General features: G+C 38.8%; 1 protein-coding gene across 2 annotated transcripts in view; it reads left to right on the forward strand.

The window, feature by feature from the left end:
- Positions 1 to 2,986: 2,986 nt before the first annotated feature.
- LOC106869460 (translin) overlaps positions 2,987 to 21,102 on the forward strand; it is a 48,856-nt gene continuing 30,740 nt past the window's right edge. The window contains exons 1-3 of one of the 2 annotated variants that reach the window (XM_089353960.1): positions 3,009 to 3,145; positions 8,062 to 8,338; positions 13,766 to 13,859. In XM_089353960.1, coding sequence (XP_089210086.1) covers positions 8,267 to 8,338; positions 13,766 to 13,859 — 166 coding nt within the window. In that variant the 5' untranslated portion in view covers positions 3,009 to 3,145; positions 8,062 to 8,266. Of the gene's footprint in view, positions 3,146 to 8,061; positions 8,339 to 13,765; positions 13,860 to 21,102 lie in introns of both variants that reach the window. The other variant, XM_089353959.1, reaches the window with a different exon arrangement.

The following is a 21,102-nucleotide window of genomic DNA, read 5'->3' on the forward strand; positions in this document are numbered from 1 at the left end:
ATTGATGGGTGTTTACATAGAAACAGTCTTGAATGGGTCAGTAGGATGTGGAGGCTTTCTCTGTGGATGGCTTTGTAAATACATCACAATGACCAACGGTTGGATAGTTTTTTGCACCAGTTGTTGCTACTGCTGCTAACCCAAAAGCTGAGTAGTTTAAATAAAATAAAGAAATAAGCATACTGAAAATGAATGGGTTATTTTCCTTGGAAGCTTAAAAATCATTACTCCTACTGTTCACTCACACCCAAATGTTATTCCTTCCGCCATTTACTCGAGCATTTTTTCAAAATCAATTTATACTTAAAACCTCCCCAGACACATAAGCAATGTGTGTGTGAAGTTTAAGAAAAATTGGCCGAGCCATTTTGGCGCAAAACGCGGACATACCGATACACACACACACACTTTTAGTTTTAATATGTAAGATATATATATCAGGTTGAGTGAAAAGTAAGCAACGTTTTGAACCATGAAGAGTTTGCACCAGATTTTTGCAGAGTTTTAAATTGTTTTTAGACATTTTTTGCAATTATCTGATAATACAGACATTGACTTGCACAAATGCATCAATAAATTAACAGTGATATTTTTTTCACTGTTGTTACTACCATCTGAAATGGAACTGTCAAAGCACGATATTCGATCAATTTTGCTATTCAACTTCAAAAAAGGATGTAAAGCAGCTGAAACTGCTTGTGATATCAATGAAACATTTGGTGAGGAAATGACCAGTGAGTGGTCACCTTGAAAATGGTTTAAACGATTTCCCACTGGAGACCTGAGCCTTGAAGATCATGGGCATAGCAGACACCTATCTGTAATCGATGACAGTCAATTGAAGACCATCATTGAAAAAGATCCACGTAAAACCACTCCAGAACTGGCTTTTTCCTTTCCTTATACTTTATTTATTGATTTTTCAAATAGTGAATATATATCTATATATATTCTTTACTTGGATTGTACCGGTGGACTTGGATGTTTGACATCCATTTTATTATTGTTTTGCTACTTCGGTAGTCCTGTGTTATTTGTTCAACCTGGTAGAATGGAAAAGATTGCTGTTGACGTATCTATGAAGGATATTCCAATTCCATCTAAGAAAGAATTTTTGAAAGACCTGGTAATTAAAACTACTGAATTTATTCATTGACTCAGATGGAAAACATTTTATTTCGATAGAAGGACTGAGTTGCCAGATATTGATCAAGGAGCTGTTAATGAAAATATATATAAGAAAATTTTTAAAACTATGAAATTTCCGCCTTTGAATAGTCATCTTACTTGTTTTGAAAATGAATTATGGGACATCATTAAGAATGTTAAGTCTAAAAAATTCCCCATTAAGGGTCAAAGTCATTTATTGAAATTGAAATCAATTGTTTCTGACCGGAAACTTATATAATCGTGACATTAATCTTTATCACAAGCTATTAAAAAAAGGAAATTACCAAAGCATACAAATAGCTGATCAGAATGTTTTGAGGACGAATAATTTAATTGCTAAAAGTATTATGGAAGATTATCATTTGGAGGATTACCATTTCTTCCTAAAAGACCTAGATTCCTTTTAAAAGGCTAAAAGGATAATTTTTATTGTAACCCCACAATGCACCTGATTTGCCCAGGGAAATCAGATTTGGGGAGACTCAGTAAAGCCATTTTAGACAAGTATATTCCAATTCTTGAGGTTAAAATAACGTTGCATCTTTGGTCTAACTCTTATGAAGTTATTGATTGGTTTAATAAAGTCGAGAATAAGGGTAGGAATAGATTTATTCAAATAGATATTAACAATTATTATTCTTCGATTAATCAAGTTGTTTTAAACAAGGCCCTAATATTTGCTAAGAGTAATTCTGACCTAAGTATGGATGAAATTAAGATCCTTTTAGTGGCTAGATGATCTGTTATTGTATTTGGGAATAGGTTTTGGGTTAGAAAAGATAGTTATGACAGGTTATAAAATTTTTATAAAACTTTTATAAAAATTTTCTTACAGTAAAGCTTTTATATTGGTAACTTTTATAAAATTTTCTTACAGTAAAGCCAATGTTGCATTTATTTGTAATAAAGGTTGTTTTTTTTTTCCTCAGCTTGTAGCAACGAGAAAGTTGCAGTCTTAGATAAAGTCTTGACTGAGACTGGCAATGTGGAATAGTTCAAACACACAAAATGGTCCACTGGCATGATCATGCAGTTAGTAGCAGAAATGAGCCAGCATTCTGTAGAGAATTAGTGGACAACATAATTGACAAAATGCTTGGAGTGTTAGTTGTTGATAAAGACACATTTAGAAAGCTCTTACAAAGGACTTTCAGATTGAAGATTATAAGCAACTTCCAGAATTCTATGGCTGTTCCAGACAAGATGTACAAGTATAGCAGTTTGAACTGCAGTCTTATCTCAGATGTAGTTGAAGCATACCTGCTCTCATCAACTGACTGTAAATTCTTCCCTGTGGGCCTACATCAAACAGCTACTGGATCATGTAGGATGAATACAATGCCACGTATCTCCATAGTAAAATTTATGTAGTTTTCTTGTAACAAGAAGGTGGCTATGACAAAAAGAGGGGTGGAGGGCACAAAATGTTTGAGAACTGTTCTTTTCTTTTCCAATAAAGTAAAAGAGGGTAAGAGTAGAAAGTAAGCTTTATGAAAGGAGGATGAAAATTGCAAGTATTTGATGGAGTGGGATCAATGTTTAAGATTTGTTTACAGGAGTGTTTTGCTTTAGTAAGTTGGTGGGGGGGGGGGGGAGAATCAGGCTCTATGTTGAGTATCTTGATTTATTCTACGTAGTTTTCCGTTTTGGATTAATTATCATATCTTGTATTTATAATTATAATTTTGCCTTTGTAATTTTTATTATTATCCGATATAAATCGCGTCTATGTATTTGTCTCTTCAATCAGTGTTGTAGCGGAAAAAAAAGAAGATTATTACAATAATACCATGTGTGTCTTGAGTAACAGTGCTGTGCAATACGAATCTAAAAGTGCAATACGAATCTAAAAGTTTAGCTCCGCACGTTTTTAGCATTCGTCTTCTATATCAACAGAATGGCTCATGAATCTGATTTGACGCTTATGTTTGCTTCTTTCCAAAAATATTTGGATTCTGAACGTGAAATTCGAGAGGTAAAAGGAAGTTAACTAATAATTTGTTATTTTTATTTTGTATGCATTAGTTGTGTATATGTCATAGCTCTAGTGTCTGGCATGTATTTCTCTCTCCACTGTTTTTACTTCCAAACGCAGCGCCTACACGTTTTGATATGCAAACAAAACATGTACTAAATACATGAAGTAGTAGAATTTATTTATTCCTTCGAAGCTGATTTTTCACTCCGCTGTTTCTATGAATTTCTTACTATGTACGATCCTTCAAGTTACAAAAAGATAGTCTTTTTGTTTAAGTAACTATGGCGTGAATGATCCTCTTCGAACGAATGTAAAAATGACAAGGTTCTAAAAAGTGTACATGTTTATATATTATATATGGAAATAAAAATTGATTCTGTATATTTTGGCACTTGATGTAATTGATGTATTTTTACACCCATCTCCTACAAAAAAAAAAAGGCACTTTTTCGTTTAAGCGTGACAGCTTGACCGAGGCGAGAGTTGCTAGATTAAGGCTACGGATCAATGTAAACTGACAATTTCGAGACAGCTAAAATATTATTTAATAAGAAATGAAAATTTAAGCGTGACAGCTAAAATATATTTAATAAGAAATGAACATTAAAACAAAAATACTCAGACCAATCAAAATTATAGATTGTTAACATATCTCACACCAATCAACAGATTCTGGAACGGATCATCATTTATTGTTAAAAATATTTTAGCTGTCACGCTTAAATTTTCATTTCTTATTAAATATGTTTTATCTTTTTACGGAGATGTACTTGCATAGCAAGTGACCTGATCTGAGCTCGTGTACTGAAACAAAAACAATTGCAGCGTGGAGGGTGTTTATAAGCCATTTAAAAACACGCAAAATCCGTTAGATTCACTTCAACATTTAAATTTAATTTGCCAAAATATTTTCGTCGCCATCCACATGCTAGAAATAACAGCCAAATCTCACAAAACTGCGATAACATAATGCAATCAATCTATTCACCTTTCTGCAAAGATTTCTTTCAGAGTAATTTCCCGCAGTAATATGACAAAGTATTCATGCGAAATTAAAGTGTTTTTTTTTTCTCTCAAACTTTCTTTTTTAAACTTTTTTCAAAAACATTTTTGAATTTTTTCCCCATCAATCTACGCGGGAAAATACGGAGATTAAGAATATGGAAAAAAATAAACACAAGTTCAAATTTTAATGAAAAACTTCGACCCCAAATCCCCCCAGCCACCCAGCTGTCTAAATGTGAAAATGAATGGTTGTTTTGTCTGTTTCTGTGTGGGTTCTAGTAAAAGACCTGAGTGTATATATAACCAGCCGAAATTAAAAAGATAATCTGGAACTCGAATGAAGAAAGAAAACTCTGAATGCTCTGTCCTTGTTATCCTTGTATTGTCTGTCTGGATATTTTGTTGTCCCTTTTTTGTTTCACCTCTTGTCCCATTTTTGTATTTGTTTATATGTAAAATATAGCGGCGTACGTACACTTTAGTCTCTTATATGTAAGTATATATATATCTAAATTTTGTACGACTCTATTATTCTTTGTATTCTGTCATTCTTGCCTTCTTTTATCAGCCCTTTCACACTTCGTTCATTCCACTCTTTGTTCTTTCGTTCCCCCTCTCTCACATTTCCTGGCCTTCTCTTCATGCTCACTTTCCCTCCTTCACTTCACTGTGTCTCTTTCATTTTTTTCTCGCCCCTCTTTAATTCTTCTATCCCTCTGCCTCTACCTCTCTCTCTTCTCTCCCTATGTGACCAGTGTTCGGTCAGGCCTGACCTTTCTTTCTTGGTTCCACTACCATCCGTGCAACATCTATATTCCCTTCCGTGCCTGTCAAATCCTATGTCCCTGCCGTAAGGCTTTACTTCCCCACACGCCAGCTTAATTTAATTCGTCCTTAGTCGAAAGACACCTGTTGTTATGTCCTGTTAATTCCATTTGTATTTGTGTAACACTTCTCCGTTTTTTTCCGTCCCTGCTTTCGTATACATTCGCTGCTTTCTTCCAAGGAATCTAATGCTCTTAGCTTATTTTTTCCTTGGGACTGGCAAGATTGAAGCAATCTCGAGTATAACCAGCCAAAATTGCAAATGAGGATAGGAATCTCTGAATGATCTGTCCTTGTTATCCTTGTATTGTCTGTCTGGATATTTTGTTCTCCCTTTTTTGTTTCGCCTAACTATCTGGATATTTTGCATTCTTGTCCTATTTTTGTATGTATATATATATATGTGTGTGTGTGTGTTTTTATTTTAAATTTGAAATTTTACAAACCAATTTTTTTTCAGAATCGTAATCTTCATATTTTTCTACATATTTTGCAAAAAAAAAAAAAAAAAAAAATATTCCGGGAAAAGTGAAAAGTGAGGGGGAATTGAAATTTGAAAATGCGATTTTTTGAAAATTGTTTTTTCAGAATCCGATCCTCCATAACCAAAAACGTGGGATTCTGTAAAAAAGATCAATATATATCCATTATACTAGAAGTTTTGATGCATGTTTTTTTTTTCATTTTTGTTTTCCACATACTTGTTAACACCCTCCAGGCTAGTTAGTTTTTTTTTCCCCCCGGGTGAGGATCTTTATATTGACCACAAAAAAATTGGAAAAATCCCTGTCAAAACGGAGAAAATCTAACTTAGTGGGCGTCCTGATTCCAAACGCTGTCAAAGAAAGAATGTTCATGGCTGGAATATCTTTCATCATAGGCTCAGAGCTGAACAAGGCTAAGCAATACTATTACAGAGTTGATGAGAAAGCATAAATGTGGTCACTCAATCTACAGAAATAGCACCATGCCCTAAATAAAGGACACACTGAGCAATGTAATCCTTTATATATAAAGCGGCTAGATTGCCAGAATTAGAACACCTTCAATATTAGGTCCGCTCGGTCAGGTCTGTCAAAGAGCTAAAGTAACAAGTATACTTGCATGCACATTCCAATGGAAATTAAAGAGAAACTTCGGTAGGAAGTATTTTACAGCGAAAGAAATCAGGTGGACTCGCATATAGGTAAACACATGCATACATATATCAACACTCAAATGGTATGTGTGTGTGTGTGTACATAGGCGTAGGCGTGGCTGTTTGGTAAGAAGCTTGCTTTGCAACCAAAGCCTTGTGAGCGGATTTGACAGAACTAATTATAATTTAGGGTGCTGGAGGGACAACTGCATATATACATATATCATCATCATCATCGTTTAATGTCCGCTTTCCATGCTAGCATGGGTTGGACGATTTGACTGAGGACTGGTGAACCAGATGGCTACACCAGGCTCCAATCTGATTTGGCAGAGTTTCTACAGCTGGATGCCCTTCCTAACGCCAACCACTCTGAGAGTGTAGTGGGTGCTTTTACGTGCCACCAGCATGAAGGCCAGTTAGGCGGTACTGGCAACAGCCATGATAAAAATGGTGTATTTTATGTGCCACCTGCAAAGGAGCCAGTCCAGCGGCACTGGCAACGATCTTGCTCGAATGTCTTTACACGTGTCACTTGCACAAGTGCCAGGAAGGCGACGCTGGGCACAGGTGCCATCACGATTTCGCTTTTGCTTGCCCCAACAGGTCTTCGCAAGCCGAGTTTCGTGTCCAATGAAGGAGACAACGTTGGCATGGGTGCCAGTCGTCGATATTTCTGTATCTCCCAACACTTTACCTTCTTTCCCCCCACCCCACCCTATATAAACTAGCTCATAGAGATTCCGCTACATTATATTTTAATACCTTGCCACACAGAGTAGAAATCAGATGTTCAGATATGCAACCTAGTTTTCCAACCTAGCACACATCTAAGACCTCTTTTTCAGCACAAATTATAATTTCTTTATTATTTCATTTCGTTATTTATCTATTTCATTATCTATCTATGTAAACACAGTTTCTTCCATGCAGTATGTTTAGAGAAAAAACTTAAGATCCCTTCACTCAATCCAACTCTCCCTCTCTCACCCCCTCTTTCACGCTCATTTATTATTGTCATTTATTCATTCATTTACCTAATTTTATCACAGTTTGGCTGACTGAAAACTATGTTATAGTTCTGGTTAAAAATTCAAATGCCCAATTCTATCTCATTATTATCATTAATATTCTCTCACACCGGCAGCCTAAGTTTTTACTGTTTCGCAGTGCGCTTGCCCTTCTCACTCCCACCACCTGTACTGGAAGTCTCTATCCTCTGACCTCTATCAGATATCTCTCCCATGAACACCTCCAATGGTTTAATGTTCCCCCATCCCTACTTAGGGTTTATCTTCTATGTAATGTAGTGATTATGTAGCACATAAAATAATGGTGTAGTGTATGCCAGATGAAGGCATAGGAGGATCTATGCCAAATTTGTCAAGGAAATGACGTCACACACTCCATATGTTCTTCAAGTAATCCTGAATGCGCTCAACACATTGCTCTTTGGAGATTGAAATACATTTGTTTGGAAATTTCTGTGCTACCCCATATTGTTTTTGCCAATCTTTTATCCAGCTTTTTGTTGCTTTTTGAAAAACAAAGCTTTTCCTCAGTTGGTGTGTCTGGGTGTTGGCAAATCCACTCATAAAATTTCTCATCCTGTAATAGGAAAAGAGCTTGTGGTAATCTCGCATGCAGCGATGTTACTACCTCCTCCAGCGACTCTTAAACGTTTCTTTGGATTTTTTCAGCACTGTCAAGTTTGCCTTTTAGATATTTTTCATAGCACTGTTTGGCTACTTTAACTGCAAAATCAAATCAGAGTTTTTGACACCAACCAAATTCAAGTAAAACAAACAAACGCTGTTTCAAGGTGTCTGGGGGCATTTCCTTTTAGCATTCCAATGAGTTTTCTCTTTCATTTGCTCTAATTCAGAATTATACTCCTCTTTGCATTTGTTCACTACAATAGCAATTGTTTGCTTTTCTTCTATAGAATAATTTCCATACGTTACACCACGAAATACTCGTTTTTCTGCCATGATGTTATGAAAAGAAGTTCAAAGAGAAAGTACTTGAGTCGTGTTGATGTTGTTAAATCCTTATTCCGTAAAAAGCTTGCCCTGTAAAGATAAACAGTTCGTCATTGAAGTTCTTAGTTTGCGTGGAATTTGTGTTGGCAATTAGTAGAGAAATTGAAAATGAAGTTGAAAATTAGTAGAGAAATTGAAAATGAAGATTTGTTGACTACAGTGTGGAGTAGCAGTAAAATCGTATGTATGTTACAGACTGGGGCAGTTGTCCAGTCTCAAGTTTTTATAAACTCTGGCTGGTTGTAAAGCATATTTTCTGACAGCAATTTCCTTGTTTTCTATGTGACTGGAAGCAGGTGTGTTGTGTCTCTAAATGCTTGATCTTTTTAGGGTTGAAGGTTATCAGTACCCTAAAATGTTGAAGGCTTACTCACATGAACATTGGCTACATATACTATGGATAAATATTTTTCTTTCATTCGTTATGAAAACAAATAGAACACTCTAGGTTTCCTTCCCATTCCTGTCATCTGTTTTTTTTTTTTTTTGTCATGCTGATTCACAATTTGTGTCAGTCAAAAAAAAATCTGGAAAATTAATTAACAGGGGGAGTGGGAAATAAAAGCAGGTGTGTGTGTGTGTGTGTGTGTAAAAATCTGAAAAATTAATAAGTGGGGGGGGGGGGATTATTCAAGACCCCAGAGTATTTACAACACTACATATTATTTTATTTGACTTTACTTTATTCTTTACTTTTTTACATTATTATTCATTGTAGTTGATAGATTCTGTTACCTAGGTGATCAAGTCAGTAGTGGAGGTGGATGCTCTGAGAGTGTAGCTGCTAGAATAAGAATAGCCTGGGCAAAATTCAGAAAGCTCCTACCTCTGCTGTCAAAGGGCCTCTCACTCAGAGTAAAAGGTAGACTGTATGATGCATGTGTGCGAACTGCCATGCTACATGGCAGTGAAACATGGGCCATGACTGCTGAGGACATGCGTAAGCTTGCAAGGAATGAAGCTAGTATGCTCCGCTGGATGTGTAATGTCAGTGTGCATACACGACAGAGTGTATGCACCCTGAGAGAAAAGTTGGATTTAAGAAACATCAGATGTGGTGTGCAAGAGAGATGACTGTGCTGGTATGGTCATGTGTTGTGTATGGATGAGGATAATTGTGTGAATAAGTGTCACACCCTAGCAGTAGAGGGAACCTGTGGAAGAGGTAGACCCAGGAAGACCTTAAGTCTCATGGAGGTGACGATGAGTGACCAAGACCTTTGGAGAGATGCTGTGCTTGAGAAGACCCGGCAAGCCAAGTGAGACCGTAACTGTAGCCTATGTCAGTGCAGCATAACCGGCCCATTTAAGAGTACCCTGCAATCATTGGGTAATAAACTGTGCTTGTGAAGGCCTGTTGAGTCAAGTGAAATCATTGTCGTGGCCGATGCCAGTACCATCTGACTGGCACCTATGCTGGTGGTACATAAAAAGCACCATTCAAGTGTGGTCGATGCCAGTGCTGCCTGACTGGCTCCCGTGCCAGTGGCATGTAAAAAGCATCATTTAAATGTGGTCGTTGCCAGTGCCGCCTGACTGGCTCCTGTGCCGGTGGCATGTAAAAAAGCACCATTCAAGCATGGTCAATGCCAGTACCGCTTGACTGGCCCTCATGCCAGTGACAAGTAAAAAGCACCCACTACACTCTTGGAGTGATTGGCATTAGGAAGGGCATCCAGTTGTAGAAACTTTGCCTGATCAGATTGGAGTCTGGTACAGCCTTCTGGCTTGTCAATCCTTAGTCAAACCATCCAACCCATGCTAGCATAGAAAGCAGACTTTAAATGACGATGATGATGAATCTTTCTCTTTTGGCTCTATACTAGTTTATCTTGGACCTATTTTAATTTTACTCTATTTCATTCTCAGCAAAAACAACAATGATAGGAATCTTAATCTTTGTGTTTTAAATCAAATCTTAAATTTGGGGGGACATTTTTTGCATTACCTCAGCAGTTCGGATGAAGCAAAAAGAATTGAAGTAGTTAACGAGTCTTTGTCATATTTCTTTTAGGTGTGAACATTTTCAGTACATTAGACAATCAAAAATAAGCACTGGTGTCACCCTGTTTGGCTAAGCCCTCAAGGTGGTGCCCTAGCAAGGCCACTGAAACAAGTAAAAGAATAAAACTGATAACAATAGTATCATCCACATTGATCAGCCTTCATTTTTTATTCATGAAAGAGCTCATGTACTTAAAAAAATATCTCTTTGTATTAATATTTGTTAGTGGAAATTTACCCAATTTCACTTTGTAAAAAAGTCATAGGTAAAGATAAATAAAAAAGTATGTTTCCTAAATATGAAGTATATTACCACTAGCTGATAAGGAATCTTCAAGTCTTTGAAAAAAAGCTAAAAGCCTTCTTTGTGGAACTTGTTTTTTCTTTTAAAGCGTTCACTCGTTACAAGGTCATTAGACCACTGAAAATGTAAGAGCTAGTAGAATAAAATGGATGCTAGACAGAAGTCAGTAGGTGATGATGTACATTACACTTAAAAACTAGAGGTCATATTGAAGAGGGAAACAAAACTGTGGAAGGGATTTCCAAAGTTCGGAGGTGCGAAGGAAGAAACTGGTACTGTAAAGTGCTTTACAACACTTAGGAGGTTGCACAGTATATTGATGAGAACTGGATGCAGGTCTCGTTGATTGCTGATAAGTTCTTAAAGGAGGAACCAGAGAAAAGAACTCAGCTGAACAATGTCCATGAAAATACTTCTAGAAATGAGACAAGAAAGCCACCCGATGACGATGAGAGAGGGAATCCAATTTAGAAGATAGATCAGGACCAATAGCATTACAAATACAGTGTTGAATGCAGTCCAACAGAGTTAAACAATCCGCAGGAGCACCTGCCCATATGTGACAACAGTACTCAATGCAGGGGTGAATGGTGGACTTATAAAGGTAAAGCATAGTCTCAGGAGTGAGATAACTCCTTGAGCAAAGGAGTGGGCCTACCTTCATTGCAGCTGATCTGGCAGTAGATTCAATGTAAGTAATCCATGAAAAATCATTACAGAAAGTCACTCTTAGGAGACGAAGAGAATGACTCTCGGGTAAGTCAATACCAACCATCGAAACCGATGGCAAGAAAGGATGTTTAGACAGAAGTTTAGATTACAATGGATTAACTGTTACAAGCCATTTCCTACCCCACTCAACAATAAATCGAAGAGCATTCTCAAGGTTAGCAGTGATCTCAACCTTATCAGACAAGTTGTCAGATTTGTCCAAACAAGGGTACAAAGTAGAGTTATCAGCATAGGTTACTAGCTGACAAGTGATATGATCAGGCAGATCATTGATAAAAAAAAGAGAGTTGGGCCCAGGACAGATCCTTGAGTAACCCCAACATTAATAAATTAACTAGATGAAGATTGACCATCAAGGACTACCTTGATCCTACGGTTATAAAGGAAAGAGGAGATGATGTTCAGCATGAAACCTGACACATCAAAAGATTGGAGCTTCCATAGAAGCCCAGCATGCCAAACTCTATCATATGCCTTAGAGATATTAAAAGCTACTGCCCTAGCTTGACCAGGTACATTCAAAGTACGATAAACACGCTTGGATATAACAGTGAGAAGATCAGCAGTAGACCATATTGAGAATAAACAATTTGAGTCAAGATATTTTACAAGAGAGATATTAATCAAGGACTCAAAAACCTTATTGATGATTGGTAGTAGACTAATTGGCCTATAATTATGACGATTAGATCAATCACCATAATTCTTAACGACAGGAACAACAGTTGGGAATTTCCACAAAGAAGGAAAACAAGATTCTGAGATACACTTTCAGCAGAGCCTAGATAAGACAGAAGACAACTCAGGAGAGCACTTCTGAAGAACAATGACTGAAATACCATCAGGTCCAGTTGCTTTTCATGGATCCAACTGTGCCACAATGGCTGCAACCTTAGCAAAAGTAATATGACAACTGTGTAACAGTTTATCAGTTTTGAGAAAAACATCAGGAAGTGGATGACCAGAGTTGTCAAGAATAAAGTGAGAACTAAACAGTTGAGCAAAGAGCTCTACTTTATCATTAGATGTTGTCAAGACTTCAGGTCCGTTGAATATAGAAGGAATAGAAGACTTATTGTTACCTCTAACACTTTTAATAATTCTCCAGAAGTCATGAGAGCCTACTTTCTAGGATGATATACGATTATGAATGCACTGCTCGTAGTCTGATTTAGCATTATGAATGACAGCCCTACAGTGATTGTGAGCATTGGTGAGTTTATTCACTGCAGAATTATCTCGCTGAAACTGGTGGAAAAAATGATTACGATGGGCGATAGCAGCAGCACAAGCAGGAGAAAACTAAGGTGAGGAATGCAGTTTCAGCTGGTATTTGTGAGATGGTATGGAGGTGTTATTACCAGCGGAAATCCAAGTAGTAACTTCCCCAGCACAGGCCTCAGCAGGTTTAGCAAACATATTGGTCCAAGGAATGTCATGAAGAAAGTCACGAAATTTATCTCAGTCACCAGGATCATAGTTGAATAGAGTACACTGAATCGGGGACTCTTTGGCAGCAAAACAATTCAGTGAAACAACAACATGATCAGATCCTCCGAGTGGAGAATCTTGATAAGCCTTACAGATATCAGGATTTGATGCCAAAAAGAGATCAAGGAAGGAGGAAGATTGGTCATCACAATCAGGAGTGCAAGTGGGAAAGTGAACGAGTTGTGTGAGTGATTGAGAAAGTGCAAAATTATACTTTTCAATGCCAGATGCACTAGTGCTGTGAGAAAACCTAAGCTACTCTTCATGGTGAATATTAAAATCACCAAAGATGAATATATTCGCAGAGTTATGAAACAAGAGAACCTTATCAATGCTGTCAGAAACAGACTGTATAACAGAACAATTTTGAAAAGATGGCGAATGATAGAGAAAGAACAAGTAGCTAGTTGAGTGCAGAAGAGGAAGTTGAAAATACATGAAAAACTGTGGAGGAACCTCAAGATCTTCCTTACAAATGATGGGAAGACTGACACAAGCAAAGATGCCCAAGCAATGCATATGATTGTGAGAGTCCTTCTGGTAAAGAGGAAGAAGAGAAAGAGAAGCAATATCTTTCAATAATGTACAACTATACAGTTAATATTTAGATTGGCAGAGTAGTCATTTGTTTGTGTAGTTTACTTTATAAATGCATGGTTCTGGATTTGATTCCACTGTGTTGGTATTTGGCAAAGTATCTTTTACCACAGGCTTGGGTCAGCCTATATCTTTTGAGTGAAATTTTGTAAACAGAAACTGGAAACTCACCATAGGGTCTCTTTCTCTTGGCTGGTAACCTATCATCTGGTTTAAAACGATCGCCTGGTCTTCGAGTATCTTTAGCAGATTCCATTCTGTTGCAAGCATTCCAACCAGGTCTCAAGTTATTTTATAACTTATCCCCTTCTTCCTTCCAGTGTAAGAGACTCTAAAATGGGGTTACAAATCCTACTCTTCCCCCTTTATGAAAGCAAAAAATGAAAATGAAAAATGTGTATAATGTTTCAATATCAACTCCATGAAATTTTTGAGAAAAGGCCTTGCTCAATTGAAATTTGTGTTATTGCTTTCTACAGAAAATCAGAGAAGCTGTGAATGACCTGGAAGATACAGCTCGAGAAGTGCTAACTTTACTACAATCAATTCATCAGGTTGAGAACCATGAAAGAGGTATGTTGTCACATTTTCCAAATTATATTTCCAAAAGACACCACAAATGTTTGTTATATATTTTGTACCAGTTTACATCTAGTTCTCCCATATTGTGCCTATAGATTTCTATTTCACAAAGTAAACCTAGCAATACACCAAAGCCAGTACTCTTGGAAGCATTTACATATCAGTAAGGCCATAAACACAATAGTTAGAAATAATGGAAGAACTAGTCAGCAGGAATATATATATATATATATATATATATATATATATATATATATATATATATATATATATAGGTGCAGCATGGCTGTATGGTAAGATGCTTGCTTCCCAACCACATGGTTTTGGCTTCAGTCCCACTGCATGGCACCTTTGGCCAGTGTCTTCTATAGCCTTGAGCTGACCAAAGCCTTGTGAGTGGATTCAAGAGATGGATACTGAAAGAAGCCCATATATATATGTGTGTTTGTGTGTGTGTGTAGTTTTGTGTATGTTTGTGTTTCTCCCCCACCATCGCTTGACAACTGATGCTGGTGTGTTTATGTCCCCGCAACTTAGCGGTTGGGCAAAAGAGACCAATAGAAAAAATACTATGCTTACAAAGAATAAGTCCTGGGGTCAATTTGTTCAACTAAAGTTGGTGCTCCAGCATGGCTGCAGTCAAATGACTGAAACAAGTAAAAGAATAAAAGAATATATACATATATATATATATATATATATATATATATATAGTCAAAATAAGCAACAAGGCTATCCAAAGTTAATGCAGTACGATCATTTCATTCGACTCCATTTAATTAAGCAATGTGAATATTACATCAAATATTAAATGCAGAGTAATCCTCAGCTGCATAAAGATAGAAATTTAATGAAATTACATTTAAACAGAAGGACAGATTTTCATAACTACATCTAAACTCTCCTAGTAGAAAGGAAGAATACAAAAAACCATTTTGACTTAGCCAGACCATATTTCGTGTTGCAAGACAGTGTGTGAGAGAGAATTGTGATGTCGTGGGAGAGAAATGTGTTCGCATGGATGATGGTACGCTTGCACTAAACGAGGCTGCAAAGAAAGAGGTTTGGAGACCCCACGGCGAAAGATTGCTCAATAAGGAGAATGAAAGGGAGAAAGAGAGTCTGCCGAATGTCGAACCAACAGAGGGACCAGCTATCCGAGTTGACAGTACCATGGTAGATAAAGCAATTAAGAGTATGAAGACAGGGAAGGCCCCCGGCCCATCTGGAATCAGTGCAGAGATGCTCAAAATATCTGGCAGTGTCGGCTATAGCCTAGTCACCTGTATTGTTAACCAAGTGATACACGGAGTCATACCCAATGACTGGTGTAGCAGCACCATAGTCAACTGCTACAAAGGTAAAGGTGATGCTTTAGATACAAATAATTACAGAGGTATCAAGCTTTTAGATCAGGTAATGAAAGTCACGGAGAGGGTCATAGCCCAACTACTTAGGGAGTGAGTCAGTTTAGATGAGATGCAGTTTGGGTTCGTGCCTGCGAAAAGCACCACTGATGCTATATTTCTGGTAAGAGAGCTTCAGGAGAAATACCTAGCCAAGGATGAACGTCTGTACCTGGCTTTTGTTGACATGGAGAAAGCCTCTGACAGTGTCCCCCAATCCCTCATCTGGTAGTCAATGAGGAAACTAGGGATAGAAGAATGGTTAGTGAGAGCTGTGCGAGCCATGTTCAGAGACACTGTTAGTAAGGTGAGGGTTGGCAATGAGTACAGTGAAGAATTCCGGGTAGAGGTAGGGTCCACTAAGGTTCTGTCCTCAGCCCCATCCTATTTATCATAGTCCTCCAGGCGATCACAGAGGAATTCAAGACAGGTTGCCCCTGAGAGCTCCTCTAAGCTGATGACCTTGCACTAATTGTGGAAATGAGAACAGCAATGAATTCCGGGTGGAGGTAGGGGTCCACCAAGGTTCTGTCCTCAACCCCCTCCTATTTATCATAGTCCACCAGGCTATAACAGAGGAATTCAATACAGGATGCTCCTCTATGCTGATGACCTTCCACTAATTGCTGAGTCACTATCAGAACTAGAGGAGAAGTTTATGGTGTGGAAGCAAGGACTAGAATCGAAGGGCCTTAGAGTCAACCTAGCTAAAACCAAAGTCCTAATAAGTAGGAAGGTAGACAAAACACAAACCCCTTCAGGTAGATGGCCCTGCTTGATCTGTAGAAAGGCGTAGGTAGTAACTCTATAAGATGCACCCAGTGTAAGCTATGGACACATAAGAGGTGCAGCAATATCAAAGGAAGGTTAACTAGGAAGTTAATTTTCGCTTGTAGCAGATGTTCAGGAGCTATAAACACTGTAAATGTGCAGAAAACAACTTCTGCCACATTCCAGGGAGTAAAACTAGAAGTGGTTGATAGCTTCCGCTATCTTGGTGACCAAGTTAGTAGTGGGGGAGGATGTGCTGAAAGTGTAGCTACTAGAATGAGAATAGCCTGGGCAAAGTTCAGAGAGCTCTTACCTCTGTTGGTGACAAGGGGACTGTCACTCAGAGTAAAAGGCAGACTGTATGATGCATGTGTACAAACAGCCATACTACATGGCAGTGGAACATGGGCTGTAACTGCTGAGGACATGCGTAGGCTCATAAGGAATGAAGCCAGTATGCTCCAATGGATGTGTAATGCCAGTGTGTATACTAGACAGAGTGTAAGTACCTTGAGAGAAAAGTTGAACCTAAGAAGCATCAGTTGTGGTGTGCAAGAGAGACGATTGCGCTGGTATGGGCATGTGGCAAGAATGGATGAGGATAGCTGTGTGAAAAAGTGCCACACCCTAACAGTTGAGGGAACCTGTGGAAGAGGTCGACCCAGGAAGACCTGGGATGAGGTGGTGAAGCATGACCTTCGAACATGAGGCCTCATTGAGGCAATGACTGGTGACCGAGACCTTTGGAAAAATGCTGTATGTGAGAATACCCGGCAAGACAAGTGAGACCATAACCCATGGCCTTTACCAGAGGTGTAGTCAGCCCACTTATGTGTACCTTTCTTTCTTTGGACACAAAACCCTGCTTGTGAAGACGTGTTGAGGCAAGTGAAATCGAAATCGAACCAAATTCGACAACTGGAACCCATACCAACCTTCCTTCATTGGACACTAAACTCTGCTTGCGAAGACCTGTTGGGGCAAGTGAAATCAAAATTGAACCAAATTCGATAACTGGCACCCGTACCAGTGGAACGCTAACAGCACCCTCCGAGCATTATCACTGCCAGAGCAACTGTCTGGCTTCCGTGCCAGTGGCACATAAAAAGTACCATTTGAGCATGATCGTTACCAGCGTTGCCCTACTGGCACTTGTGCCGGTGGCACGTAAACAAAACATTCAAGTGAGGTTGTTGCCAGTGCTGCTGGACTGACTCCTGTGCAGGTAGCATGTAAAAAATACCATTTGAGCGTGGCCGTTGCCAGTAACGTGTGACTGGCCCTCGTGCCAGTGGCTCGTAAAAGCAACCATTAGTCTCTCGGAGTGGTTGGCATTAGGAAGGGCATCCAGCTGTAGAAACTCTGCCAGATCAGATTGGAACGTGGTGCAGCCATCTGGTTTTCCAGTCCTTAGTCAAATTGTCCAAACCATGCTAGCATGGAAAGCAGACGTTAAATGATGATGATATATATATATTGTTATATATACATATATATATCAATTATATATGTAAATATATATATAGCTATATATAGAGGCATCAAGATGTTAGATCAGGTTATGAAAGTTACAGAGAGGGTCATAGCCCAACTAATTAGGGAGCGAATCAATTTAGATGAGATGCAGTTTGGGTTTGTGCCAGGTAAAAGCACTACTGATGCCTTATTTCTAGTAAGACAGCTGCAGGAGAAATACCTAGCCAAGGATAAACCTCTGTACCTGGCTTTCGTTGACATGGAGAAAGCCTTTGACAGGGTCCCCCGATCCCTTATCTGGTGGTCAATGGGGAAACTTGGGATAGAAAAATGGTTAGTGAGAGCTGTGCGAGCCATGTACAGAGATGCTGCCAGTAAGGTGAGGGTTGGAAATGAGTACAGCAATGAATTCCGGGTAGAGGTAGGGGTCCACCAAGGTTCCGTCCTCAGCCCCCTCTTATTTATCATAGTCCTCCAGGCAATCACAGAGGAGTTCAAGACAGGTTGCCCCTGGGAGCTCCTCTATGCTGATGACCTTGCCCTAATTGCGGAGTCACTATCAGAACTAGAGGAGAAGTTTCAGGTGTGGAAGCAAGGTCTAGAATTGAAGGGTCTTAGAGTCAACCTAGCTAAAACCAAAATCCTAATAAGTAGGAAGGTAGATAAAACACAAACCCCTTCAGGTAGATGGCCCTGCTCAGTATGTAGAAAAGGAGTAGGTAGTAACTCTATAAGATGTACCCGGTGCAAGCTATAGACACATAAGAGGTGCAGCAACATCAAAGGCAGGTTAACTAGGAAGTTAGTTTTTGTTTGTGGCAGATGTTCAAGTGCAATAAAGACTGTAAACAAACAGGAAACAACTTCTATCTCATTCCAGGGTGAAAAACTAGAGGTAGTCGATAGCTTTCGCTATCTGGGCGACCAAGTTAGAAGTGGGGGTGGGTGCGCTGAAAGTGTAGCTGCTAGAATAAGAATAGCCTGGGCAAAGTTTAGAGAGCTCTTACCCCTGCTGGCGACAAAGGGACTCTCACTCAGAGTAAAAGGCAGACTGTATGATGCATGCGTACGAACAGCCATGCTACATGGCAGTGAAACATGGGCTGTAACTGCTGAGGACATACGTAAGCTCACAAGGAATGAAGCCAGTATGCTCCGTTGGATGTGTAATGTCAATGTGAATACCCGTCAGAGTGTAAGTATCTTGAGAGAAAAGCTGAACATTAGAAGCATCAGTTGTGGTGTGCAAGAGAGACGATTGCGCTGGTATGGACATGTGGTGAGAATGGATGAGGATAGCTGCGTGAAAAAGTGCCACACCCTAACAGTTGAGGGAACCCGTGGAAGAGGTAGGCCCAGGAAGACCTGGGCTGAGGTGGTGAGGCAAGAGCCTCGTACATTGGGCCTCACCGAGGCGATGACTACTGACCGAGACCTTTGGAAATGTGCTGTGCGTGAGAAGACCCGGCAAGCCAAGTAAGATCGTTGCCAGTGCCCCTGGACTGGCTCTTGTGCGGGTGGCACACAAGATGCACCATTTTGAGCGTGGCCGTTGCCAGTACCGCCTGACTGGCTTCTGTAGGATTTTCAAGCGAGATCGTTGCCAGTGCCCCTGGACTGATTGTGCGGGTGGCACATAAAAGACACCATTTCGAGCGTGGCCGTTGCCAGTATCGCCTGACTGGCCTTCGTGCAGGTGACACGTAAAAGCACCTACTACACTCTCTGAGTGGTTGGCGTTAGGAAGGGCATCCAGCTGTAGAAACTCTGCCAAATCTAGATTGGAGCCTGGTGTTGCCATCCGGTTTCACCAGTCCTCAGTCAAGTCGTCCAACCCATGCTAGCATGGAAAGCGGACGTTAAATGATGATATATATATATATATATATATATATATATATATATATATATATATATATATATATATAGTTTTATATATAAATTTAGTAAATGGAGTAAAACGCATATGTTAACTGCATACTTTTATTTCCAACATATGTTTCGAAGATTACAGATTATACCTTCCATAGGAATAGGTGATGTTGATAAGAATGTAATCTTCTCTTCAGGGAAATGCATGGGAACCAGCTTAAGCGTAAAACATTTTAACTGATATTCGGTTAAAATAGATTTTTATATATAAATTATATATATATATAAAAATTATATCTGTAAATAATAATTATTTACAGATAAATTTTTATATATAAATTATATATATATAAATTATATCTGTAAATAATATTATTTACAGATAAATTCCTCTATTTACATAATATCGAGGTCTCTTTCTTTTGTTGTCTTACCTTTTCTATCAATATATAAATTATGTACATAAATTATATACATATATATATATAAATCATATATAGGCGGAGGAGTGGCTGTATGGTAAGTAGCTTGCTTACCAACCACATGGTCCCGGGTTCAGTCCCACTGCGTGGCATCTTGGGCAAGTGTCTTCTACTATAGCCTCAGGCCGACCAAAGCCTTGTGAGTGGATTTGGTAGACGGAAACTGAAAGAAGCCCGTCGTATATATGTATATGTATATATATATATATATATGTATATATATATATATATATATATATATATATATATATATTCAATTTTTTTTCTCCGTGTTTTTCTCCTTGTCTCCGTATTCTTTCTGTTGAAGAGCGTAGCTCGAAACGTCAAAGACTTTCCGTATTCCCGAGCGTCATACTAATATATACTTTTGTTATTTACACCACCTGTCCTCGTCTGTTGTTATTTTTTGTATATTCTCCCATATATATATATATATATATATATATGTATGTATGTGTGTATGTTTGTGTGTCTGTGCTTGTCACCCCAACATCGCTTGACAACCGATGCTGGTGTGTTTATGTCCCCGTAAATTAGCGGTTCGGCAATAGAGACTGATAGAATAAGTACTAGGCTTCTAAAGAATAAGTCCTGGGTTCGATTTGCTCGCCTAAAGGCAGTGCTCCAGCATGGCCACAGTCAAAAGACTGAAACAAGTAAAAAGTATATATATATATATATATATATATATATATATATATATATATATATATATACAAGCAATGTTAATTCTCTAAATGAAGTATTAACAGTAACTGCACGATAAAGTGTAGTACATTGCCACTTAAGTGTGGATGACCCCTAGGGGTGGATGTTACTGTTGATTTTAGCCCCAGGAGGACATCTCCTCCAGCTGGCTTATCGACACACGACTGTGTCCTGTTTGCCAAGGGAAGTTATCCGTCTCACCATGATCTGTAGCACGAACGGATCCGGATTTCAGGGTTATTTCCCTTCGTCGGCGTTCGACAGCCACTGACCCTGGTGAGAGAGACAAAATCCTGGTAATCTTATATCTCCTTTTCCAGTGAAATTCTTCACTGATATCGAAAAGGTGAAAACAAGCAATGTTAATTCTCTAAATGAAGTATTAACAGTAACTGCACGATAAAGTGAGTGAGAGGGATAACTTCCCTTGGCAAACAGGACACAGTCGTGTGTCGATAAGCCAGCTGGAGGGGATGTCCTCCTGGGGCTAAAAGCAACAGTAACATCCACCCCTAGGGT

Source organism: Octopus bimaculoides, chromosome 6 (assembly GCF_046866305.1).
Source record: "Octopus bimaculoides isolate indiv1 chromosome 6, ASM4686630v1, whole genome shotgun sequence".
In the NCBI taxonomy this organism is placed as follows: Eukaryota; Metazoa; Mollusca; class Cephalopoda; order Octopoda; family Octopodidae; genus Octopus; species Octopus bimaculoides.